Source organism: Stegostoma tigrinum, chromosome 37, assembly GCF_030684315.1.
Source record: "Stegostoma tigrinum isolate sSteTig4 chromosome 37, sSteTig4.hap1, whole genome shotgun sequence".
Classification (NCBI taxonomy): domain Eukaryota; kingdom Metazoa; phylum Chordata; class Chondrichthyes; order Orectolobiformes; family Stegostomatidae; genus Stegostoma; species Stegostoma tigrinum.
Window position 1 is genome coordinate 11,195,445 of NC_081390.1, and position 11,456 is coordinate 11,206,900.

General features: G+C 39.3%; 1 protein-coding gene across 1 annotated transcript; it reads right to left on the reverse strand.

Annotated features, from left to right (window-relative positions):
* Positions 1–2,651: 2,651 nt before the first annotated feature.
* On the reverse strand, positions 2,652–10,417 carry LOC125467517 (stromal cell-derived factor 1-like). The gene is made up of 4 exons (XM_048563482.2): positions 10,294–10,417; positions 8,583–8,700; positions 7,304–7,378; positions 2,652–4,644 (listed from the first exon to the last, which is right to left on the reverse strand). Exons 1-4 carry the CDS (start codon positions 10,358–10,360, stop codon positions 4,629–4,631), a joined length of 276 nt encoding a protein of 91 aa, XP_048419439.1. The 5' UTR covers positions 10,361–10,417; the 3' UTR covers positions 2,652–4,628.
* Positions 10,418–11,456: the final 1,039 nt, after the last annotated feature.

Genomic DNA, 11,456 nt, shown 5'->3' on the forward strand with positions numbered 1-11,456 from the left:
ATCCATGCCAGTCAGATATCCTAAATTAGTTAGCTCCATTTACCAGCATTTGGCCAATATCCATCTAAATTCTTCCTATTCATATATGCATCCAGATGTCTTTTAAATGTTGCAATTTTGCCCACCTCCACACTTCCTCCGGCAGCTCATTCCATACACACATCCTCTGCCCTTAGGTTCCTTTTTAAATCTTTCCCCTCTCACCTTAAACCTATGTCCTCTAGTTTTGGACTCCCCTACCTTGGGGAAAAGACCTTGACTATTCACCCTATCCATTCCCCTCATGATTTTATAAACCCCTACAAGGTCACCCCTCAGCGTCTGATGCTCCAACAAAAATAGCTCCAGCCTACTTAACCTCTCCAAGTAGCTCAAACCCTCCAACCCTGAGCCCTTTCAAGTTTAAGACATCTTACTTGTACCAGGTTAGGTGGATTGGCCATGGAAAATGCAGGTTTACAGGAATAGGGTAGCAGGGTGGATCTGGGTGGGATGCTCTTCAGAGGGTCAGTGTGGACTCAATGGGCCAAATAGCCTGCTTCCACACTATAGGGATTATATGGTTCTTTTAGACTTATGCAAGTACACAATGGTATCTAAAACATATTGAAAAATTAAAATCCTTTACACATTTTCCACATTAAGTTGTATCATTATAAATGCCGAAGTCCCATTTTTAATAGTAGCGACCTAATAAACTTGACATGTTGGCAACAGCACCACAAGGTTATTGCTCTAGTAATCTGCAGACCTGGTAACAATTTACGTAGCCATGAGTTCAAATCTCACTGCTGAACATGGTGAAGTAAATTCCATTAATAAATAACTCATTCAAAATACTGTGGATGCTGGGAATTAGAAATAAACGCAGAACACTGAAGAGGTTCAGCATGTCTGGCAGTGTCTTTTTGAAGAGGAGACATATTGGGCTCGAAATGTTAACTCTGTTGCTGTCTCTACAGGTGCTTCCCGACATGTTGAGTTTCTCCAGCATGACCTGTGTTTGTTTCAGTTAGTGAATAACTCTAGAATGAAGTTAGTCTTAGCAATGGTGACCATGTAGTCTCTGACTTCTCATGCTAAAATCCCACTGGTTCACTGTATCAAAGAAAATATAGTTTATATATATAATATATGTAAAAATAAATAAAATATAAAACCCACTATGTACAAGGAAATTTGCTGCCCTTATTTTGTCTGCCCTATGCGTGAACCTGAGACCCACAATAATGAGGTAAATGGTTATCTGTTCTGAAATGGCCCAGAAAACCAGTCATACCTAGACATTCAAGTGCAATGAGACATCACCGTGATGTTGGACAGCAATGGGTTTAAGAGCATGGTGTCCCTGTCTCAAAGTGATTTGCCAAGGAATAACAAATGCCAGCCTTTGCCAGCAATGTCCACATCCAGCAACTGATTTTAAAAAATGGGCTTTCCAGGATATAGATAACAAAGCGTGGAGGTGGAGGAACACAGCAGGCCAGGCAGCATCAGAGGAGCAGGAAAATTGACGTTTTGAGTAGGGACCCTTTAGGATATAGGCTGTTGCCTCTCAGTTTTCCATCTTCCAGCTCCTCAGCACTAATTCAGAGAATAGCTTATGCCTCTAGCAATTCTCCTGTTGCTGCATTATTGCTGGTTTATGTGTTTAAGTAAACTAATGGGGCACATAATAAAGCTCAGAATTTAACCCTTGGAAGTGAAATCTGATTATGTCTGTCTATTCTGGTGTAGGCTTAAATCCTTTTCACGAGAGGATATTTGTTCTTTATGTTCAGTCATGTAAGAGCGACGAATGCAAAAATGATAAAAAACAAACAGAAACATTTACCATACAAAAAGTAAGATTTTAAAAATAGGCAAGGATCAACTGAAATGAGTTGAATTGAAATAGCAACCCGACATAATTTGTATTATATCTTAATCTGATTTTCCATATTTTGTCTGTGAGGCTGTCACATGACCCTACACAATTGAAAAATCTAGACTGAATTCTGGGTTGAAGGAGTTAACATACCAAGAATGGCTAAGTAGGTATTCACTAAAGTTTAGGAGAAAGACAGATGATCTTCTTGTAACACAAGATTCTCAAGGGGATTGACAGGGCAAGTGTTAAGATGTTTACACTAATGGGGAAAATCTAAAACTGGAGGACATAGTTAAGGAATAAGTGGACACTCACCCAATTCAAACTAAGATACAGAGGAATTTCTTCTCCCTGAAGAAGGTGAATGCCTAGAATTCTGTATCAGAGACTTGTGGAAGCTGAATCGCTGAAATTTAATAAGATGGCTAGATGTTGACATATTGGACAGTTGACAGCAATGAGTTGCCGTGGAAAGAGTTGATGCCTAGTGCAAATCAACCATGATTTTGTTCAATGATGGGGTGGGCTTCAGAAATTGTAACAGAATAGGAGGAGTAGACTATTCAAAAAGGCAAAAAAGGTAAGCTTCATAGTAATTTATTTTCTCAACTGTCTTTTAGGGAAGGAAACTGCTGTTGTTACCTGGTCTAGCCTATAAGACCCCAGTCCTTCAGCTATGTGGTTGACTCTTATGGGCAATTAGGGATGGACAACAAATGCTGGCTGGTCAGTGTCACCACCAAACCATGACGGAACTTAAAGTTACCAACAATGCCAAAAATGAGAAGAAACCTTTTGTATTTTTAAAAAAGTTGATTTTGTTAAAAAGCCTCTTTAACGTTACATAGAAACAGTATAAAACAGAGTAGTCAATTGTGTCTTTCAATGTGTCAAACATAGTTTCAATTACAGTGAACTTAAAATATGGTAATAACATCTCATCTACAAATATACAGTGAAATGACATACATCAGTTGCTGCACATCACGTGCTCAAAATCACTGGGACAAATATTTGGTGGAATTGCTGCCTTTCCAACAATAATATTTTGAGAAAGTCTTTCCTTGAAGGAAGCACCTTGATTTTCACATTTTAAGGGACTTTACAACAAAAGGCACTTGCCAGCAGACACTAATCCTTCCTTATAGCTCGTTGTTTCAGAAAATTGGAAGTTAAAAGTTGGATTTCCGCTAGATAATTTCAAATTGTTCTCAAAAACTCACAAGAGGCAACAATTAATAAACTCCAATATGTACAAAACAAGCAATTAATGAGCTTACAATAAACTCCAATGGCAGCTTCAAACACCATTAGTAAATTCAAACATTAACCTCCAGCCACCAGCCTTAATGCTTCACAAAGATATTTTGTTAGTGGTGGTATGTTATTACTGTCTAAGGGTCAGGGAGATTGCAATAGCTTTGATAGGAGAGGACGCTTTCAGTCTGACAGATTCTGCAGCTAGAGAGATGGACTAGAATTTGGACCCTGGTTGCAGCAGTTTGGATAAGTAAGGCTGACTCAGAGTAACATGTTCTGGAATTTTTAACCTAACCATGTAATCGGGTGGAAGCTCAAATATTCCCCATTTTCTGGGGTGTTCCTAAATTCAAGCAATTCTGTCATCCGGAGATACCAGGAATGTTCTGCATGTTTGGGAAAATTCATAAACGCCTTCAGAGAAACTAGGAAGTTAATCACCTTGGGGCCATCCTCATGGACGTACTAAAAAAGTAAAAGGTAAAGTTACCATAGTCCTGTTCTCTCATTCAAGAGGTGATAGGTGGTGTATTACCCCGAGGGTCAGCATGCCTCAGGCAAGGGCCAAGTTTGGGATGGTGTGACGTGCGTGATGTAGTCAGCTGGTAGGAGACTTGGACCCTCAATGCTGGTGTCACCCTGCATTGAAAACCTACAGCCAACTGACCGTCCCCCTCCCCAAATCTATATGACTGAAATGATAATATTGTTCAAAACCCTACATCAAGACTCCATACATCCTTTGGGACTGTTAAAGTCTAAGTCATGATGGGAACGGGACAATAGAGATCTTATTACTTGAATGTTGACTTAAAGAGCTGACAGTATGAAAAGGTTATATCCTGAGTGTTAACACACTGGTTAGTCTGCTAGTAGACTTTAAAGCACTTGCTCTTGCTACTAGATGCTGCCAAGGAATTATAGATCATGGGATTTGGATTTCCATCAGAAAATCTCAACTACCTTCAATGATTTACGACCTACAAACAAAACTGCATTCTTGGAAATCACATTTCTATAATTACCATTATCAGGAGATTAATTGGGATGGGGAGGAATGTAAAGACAAACATAATACCTTGTTTAAAAAAGAATTATACTCTGACGATTAATAATTGTCAAAAAAGTACTGCTGTAAATAATATTTCTCAATGGTTGCATTTTGTTCCATCACCTTCGTTTAATTTTTCTAACCCTATGAGCTTGCCTTGGACTCAGTTGGCAATAAGAATACAGTAAAAATATATCTGGAGGTGTTCATTTTTAAATGAAATTAAAACAGCTCTGCTGACAAAGCGCATGCGCACACCACACTACAGCTAAACTAGAGTCAGCATGTAACAGACTGAGAATGTGGTGTGGTGGCTAGCGAAGCAATTGAAGTAGGCATGGCGAAGAAACACTAAGTTAAGATGTGCACAGAGCATCTTTGGTGTGATTACACACATGCGCAGTATCCTGGCAGGGACAACCAGCTAGCTTCATTCTTCCCTCTTGTTCAGTTCTTGCTTTGCCTGTAAAGTAAATTGTGATGTTTTCAATAGAAAGTAGTTTGGAGTTCTGTTCAGAATTGAGCATGCTTTACATCAATATAAAATAACCCTTCAATAAAGTTCCCCTTTGGGGGCCATAGAAAAACATGTTGCAGTCAAGGGTATGCTATAGCAGAAGTATCCTGTGAATTTTCTTCATTAACCAGGGAGCCATAATGTGTACTTTATCAATGTCTGGCATTTATCAAGAGAGTGTTGTAATTGTGGATGATTGTATGTTAGTTCCAGGTCCCATTAACTACCCAATGTTGGTCAAGTGTTACAAACCTCAGTTATCCCAAAGGCTAAGACAAGCTGCTAAACTGTAGAATATACAGGTTACAGGTACGAATCCCCAATTGGCGCTCGGTTTACTGATCAGCTGAGGCCATACTAGGGTTATGACAATTGGCCCCAATATCTTTGCTTATGGAAGAATGGCAATATCACAGGATTCCTACTCCCAACTAGTGTTGAGCAACCTGAACAAAGTGTGAAAGCCTGGTGAAATGTTATTTTTCCTGCGGTCAAAAAAGCCCAGGACTCACTGACAAATCTCCCACATATGAACTTTAGGGAGGTGATGGCCTGGTGGTATTATTGCTAGCCCGTTAATCCACAGACCCAAGTAATGTTCTGGAGACTGGGGTTTGAATTCTACCATGGTAGGATTTGTATTGAATAAAGTGTCCGGAATTAAGGGTCTAATAATGCCCATGAATCTATTATCAGGATTATCAGGAAAACCCATCTGGTTCACCAATGCCCTTTAGGGAAGGAAACTGCCATCCTTATCCAGCCTGGCCTACGTGTTACTTTAGAAACACAGCAAGGTTGTTGACTCTTAACTGCCCTCTGGGCAGTTAGGGATGACTTAGCCAGCAACACCCTCATCCCATGGGTGAATAAAAAGGACTGTGAGGTGGTATGGGACAAGGACTGCACCCTTAAGAGAAAGGAATGGCTCCTTTCAGGAGAGAAAGCAAAGGAAAGAGGTGGTAACTGGAAATCTTTTCTTCAAATTACTAATGATTAACGGCTTGGCATTGATCACAGAAAAATGCCAGACCCTCGAGTGGATTTCACTATTAATAACAGATGTTAAAATCAGCGCAGGGGAGGCTTGTAACCATCCAAGAACGGGTTTAAAATGAAACCTATGGTTTATGAAATGTTTTTGGCTTTGTCACTCCTGTTCACTACTGGTGGCAAGGATGGGCAGCACAGCTATCAATGCACAATTTCACCCTCTAAGTAGCTCATGCAGTAGCTAGGAGATAATGCTAGCTCAGCACAGATTTAACCCTGTCAGGATAGTTTATTCCTATCTTATAGGGTGTCAGTTTATTGAAGTGATAACTCAAAAAATATTGCATATTTGGTTTAAATGGAGAGGGCAATGAAAGAATCCATCAGAGGAGATCTGCAATTACCCAGCATGTGGAACATTTCTTCAGACTGAATATTTTTCAAATGACAGCCAGTCAAGATTAGATTCCCCAGTGTGGAAACAGGCCCTTCAGCCCAACAAGTCCACACCACCCTTTGAAGCATCCCACCCAGACCCATGCCCCTATAACCCATATATCCCTGAACACTACAGGCAATTTAGCATGGCCAATCCACCTAGCCTGCACATCTCTGGACTGTGGGAGGAAACCGGAGCACCCGGAAGAAACCCACGCAGACATGGGGAGAATGTGCAAACTCCACACAGACAGTCGCCCGAGGCGGGAATCGAACCCAGGTCCCTGGTGCTGTGAGGCTGCAGTGCTAACCACTGAGCCACTGTGCTGCCCAACTCAAAATGAAGAAAGTGTGCATGGAGTGCAACATTCATGTGGGGGCATCAATTGTATCTACCACACACTGTATATTTTGAATGAAAGATTATGTAAATACAGATGCTTCCAGCAGGACCATGCTAATTTAATACAACTTTCAGCTATAAAATTCAGTGTTAAGTCATTTATTTAAAATATATTCACAAGCTCATTTAACTTTAAGACATTTGGCCCATTGTGCTTGCTCAGCATCCTAGCCCTTTTCTCAAAAACCCATTTTCCTCTTCCTTTTCATATCCTCTAGTATACGTATCTAATTTTCTCTCCAGGTCTTCAACAAGTTCAGCCTTATAATGCACCATTGACCAAGCAACAAACCTCAAAGGCAGGTCATATTGAGATCAAGCCCCAAAACAGATATTTCAGTGCAAAGTGCAGGCTGGCACAAGTACAGTGTTGATGGGTTATGCCATTGTAGGAAATGTCTTCTATCAGATAAGACATTAAAATAAGCCTCTGTCTTCCCTCTCACATGGAGATGAGATCCAAAAGCACAATTTCAAAGTGTACGGAGATGGGGAAAGCTTCACCTAGTGTTTGGGTCATAGCCATTCTGCAACCAAATTGGCTTATTTGTTCATTATCTCATTGCGGTTTGATAGAGCTGGCCACACGCAAATCAGCTGCCATGATGACAAAATTACAACAGTGAGCACATTTCTGGTTTAAAATGTTTTTAGGCATTAAGGTTTTTGAGTGGCAACTGTGTAATGAAAATCTTTCCCTTCCAATTGATTTGAAAAGAGGCTATTTCCCTGAGAGACGTCTTTATTTTCTGTATCATTTTAAGTTCTTACCTATTTATTTTCCTTTCCCAAAGGTACAAAAATTTGGAGTGCAGGCAAATCTTCTTCCCAGTCTTCAATGTGGCTCTGTAGTGCAAACAAAGCATATAATCTTTAAAAATAAATCCTTTGGTTACAATAATAGGATACAAGCATTTGTCTTCATTTGAGACCTGAACATGCCCCCCAACCCCCAACCAATTCTGTTGGAAGCAAACATTCTCCCCAATAGGTATTATTTTATTATTTTAAGAAAGAGAATCAAGAACTTATTAACTGTAACAATTTGAAAGCATCAAACCATGACAGGGAAAGTTTATTGTTAAATCTCACTATCTTGAAAGTTAAGTCCACAGTTAAATCAGAGTTGAATTCATCAGAAGTGTCAGCTAGCATCAGTAAACTTCTATAAGAATCACTAACTCATTCTAGAACTGACACATGGAGTAAGGTACAGCTAAAATACATTCTTTTTAAGTGAGAAATAAAAAGCCAAGAACACACTAATCAGACTTCACGTGATCAATCCTTCACTGATGGTTCAACATCTCACCCTGAGTTTTCTTGCTACCACACCATTAGCACTTTGGAACAGCAAAAAGCTTTACAAAATCAACACTCTTTACAGAGATGCTTGCAAGGAGAGTGCCTTTGCTGCATGAATGAAGCCAAATAATAAGGGTTCTGCACAAGTGCAAGCATTTATGGCTATTAAACACAGAAACCAGACATTGGCAGGCATCCTGTGTATTTTAACAGAATTAGAACAATTATTCTTAGGACAAAAAACTTTCAAAAATACAAGACATAAACATTGAATGCAAAACCATGTGGAAGTCTGTGGTAAAATTAAATGAGTGCATCCATTTTCTCCATAACTTTTACAGATTTTAATTTCAAACTGGGCATTTGTATATTTGTAATGGATAGTGCAATACTTTCAGAGACTGCATATTTCATTTGTTCTCTTTTAGGTTTCTGATGTTTTTCTCCCACATTTGGTCTCATTCACTGTCCTCCTACTGCATGTTAACCTACCACTGACTGTGAATAAGGCCGTATGCTATTAACTTCAGAAATCATTCTTATTGATCACTTTTCCAACTCGACAAAGTTCTGAGCAATTTCAGTTCAAGCGGGACAATCTAACAGGGAAAGCACTTCAGGGAATGGAGAAACAGTTACCCATGGCCAAAGATTTAGTGATGTTACACAGCTTTCAGTCAGCAGCACTGATCAGGCAATAAGCAGGAATGCATAGCAAGCACATTAGCAAGTGTCCCGTACTCACATGAGTTGGAGGGGACAGTTTGGAATGGGGATAACCTGTAATCCCCTAATGTTTTTCACATTGATCTGTGTTGCTCCACCTCTGCACATGCACCTGTTCAGAACTGCGGTTGGCTTCCCTATGGAGAGAGAGAGGAAAAAAAATTGTGATTAAATTGTATGATTAGTCCTCATTTTAATGTGGGCAAACAGATGCATTTAACATGGACAAACATTTTTTACATCATGAGGATTTATATTAATCCTCCGTGCTACTTCATGGTCAGTGCCTTGGATCTTTTGATTAGGGATGAAAGTCTCAGAATTTTGTTCAGACCCTAAGCCTTAATGCCATTGAGACAACCTTTATAATCTTGTACAGTCCTTTACAACATAAAAATGGTAAAGAAGTCAATAAATTTCCTTTAAAAAGTGATTATTTTGGGTCATTAGAGATGTGAGACTGTTTGGTGCCCTTAGTTATCAAGCAAAGGATTGAGTTGGATCATTTTTTTAGCCATCATTGGACAAGACTCAATGAAAGATCTTCCATTTGCAAATCATGCATCCATTTACACAGATAGATGGAATTTCATTCTGATCTAATCTAACTTTGTCTGGTCATCACTATTTCTTTGGCACCAGCTCCCAAAGCAAAGTATGAAAGGGACAGATTGAACGAAAAAAGTGATCTAGGATAGACATCTTACTTCGTTAAAAATGCCAATTTGCTAAATGCAATGTACCCCCTTGCCCAGATTTCCAGAATTTTATGTAACAGCAATATACTAGCTATTTTAATAGCACACATGCTTAAATTCCACAATTTTGTGTTCCTTCACCTCATGCACAATACTGAGCTCTGTGGCAGTAAGTGAGTTAATGGAAGAAACATGCACAAGTCCCATTAAATTCACTTTGAGCCAGTGCCTGTTTAGATGGAGCAGCATGAATTTGGACAGCAACTGGAATCAAGTGAGTGAAATCTCACCACCTACACAACACAGTTTAATCCAGAACAGCTGGTAACTCAGAACTCTATTCAACCAACTGCAACTGAAGAATTTGGAGCAACCCAGTTAGAAATTGTACAATATGGAGCTGTACTGGATACAGAGCCCTCAACTTCACTAGTTTATTACTTCACAAATACACAATGACAGCTCTCAATCAGTTTTATTTATAGCCAGGAGCAGTATGTTGGATACATCTTACAGATGGCTTTACAGATACAAGTTGCTGCATTTTTAAGCAGCATACACCATTGGCATGCATTTCCTAAACCTCTAAATTCATTTGGTATTAATGCAGAATCATTCACAGACAATTTTTGCACATTACTCAAGAGGACATGTTGGCAGTTTATACCTAGTCTAATACAGCTCCATGGCAACTATTGTTTGCTGTATTAAAATATAGTCTGCTCTGGCAACAGAACTTTGAAGAAAAAGCATGAGCTGTATTTACAAAAAAAATTCAAATCAGATGATTTATTGTTCAAAAAATGTACAAAAGAGTCCAAAAACATATTCACTAAGTGTACAAATAAGATAAATATTTAGTCTGGAAAGCACTTAAACATCAAAAGCCTCCCTTTCAGCTTTCCAGTCCAATGTACATTTTCTCTCAGTCCATTTCAGACAGAAAGAAAAGTGCAGGTTAATAACAGAATTCTTCCTGTCTCACAAGCACAGTGACTTTTGTCCACACCGAGCACTGCAGCAGTCACTTACCCTGGGTCAGGTTCATGCGCAGAGTGCCAAGAAGCAGGAGTAACACTGCACACGTTTTCACAATCATGGCTCGCTGTTTAATGGCTTTCACACAGGAGAAGAACCTCAGCCTGAATCTGTCTCAAAATCAGCATGGCTTTGGCAACATTTATATTAACTGAAGCCACTCCTCTACGGTTCTGATTGGACCAGAGGGATTATCTAAAAGCCTCCAGGATGCAGTGATTCCTTCCTTTATAATCCTTTGGGACTTTTCAGTTTCTAAAATATACATACCTTTCATACAATAGTATCCAGCTGGTGTCCTATAAGTGTTTAATAGGGGCCAGAATAATATATAGACAAGAAAAATGTACTAATATGTTTTAGAGGTATAGATAAGTATAGAATAAGCTCAGAGTTTTAAAACTTTCTGACAGAGCTATGGATCCTTTTATATGGCTCAGTAGATACATGCACCATGTCAACATAAGAGAGGGAATTTCCAGAGTTGTTTCCTAACTTATGCTGATTCAGCATGTGGCATCGGGGTGCACATTTACAAGGGAAAGGCAGGGGGCTGTTGTTTGTTTGGGTTTTTTGGCACTACATGTCATCCAACAGCAGAATATGAAGCTAAATCAGAGCTCCACTCAGACTTTTGCAAATGCCTTTCAGCTTAGTACAGCTAAACAGAACAAGATATCGCCATTGATTCAGATCTGGCACTAATTGATTGTGGTAAATCTTTTTTATTGTAACAACATTGAGATCGTTAAATAGTTTAAGTGGTAATTTTAGTTCCAAACATATCAGATATGAATCCATTATGGGACAGAGGAACAAACTCCATCCTCTTCCCTCTGCTTTCATCTTTCTTTCACAATAGTTTGTTAATTGGACAGCATTAATCTCTGGCCAGCTTTTACTTCCAACCCCTCAAGCTACAGTGTTCTTTCAACTGTCGTCCAGCCCTGTACCATTTATCAAAAATCCTATATAAACCTTATCCTTGACCATATGATCCAGTAGACCTATTCATTTTTGCACAAATAACATCTCTATACTGCTCATTCCAGCTGCACAGAAACTTCTCAAAATTCACTTCTTGCTGTTTCACATCTTTTTGGGGGTGTTCTGGACCTGGACCTTATGAAACTGGATTATCTAATCACAATGGTCAT

Excerpts from the sequence above, each read along its gene's own strand:
- LOC125467517 (XM_048563482.2), bottom strand. The coding sequence starts at position 10,360 with ATGATTGTGAAAACGTGTGCAGTGTTACTCCTGCTTCTTGGCACTCTG. Across the intron at positions 8,701-10,293 it reads GCGCATGAACCTGACCCAGG|GGAAGCCAACCGCAGTTCTG; the intron begins GTAAGTGACTGC and ends CTCTCTCCATAG. Across the intron at positions 7,379-8,582 it reads AACTGTCCCCTCCAACTCAT|AGCCACATTGAAGACTGGGA; the intron begins GTGAGTACGGGA and ends TTTGCACTACAG.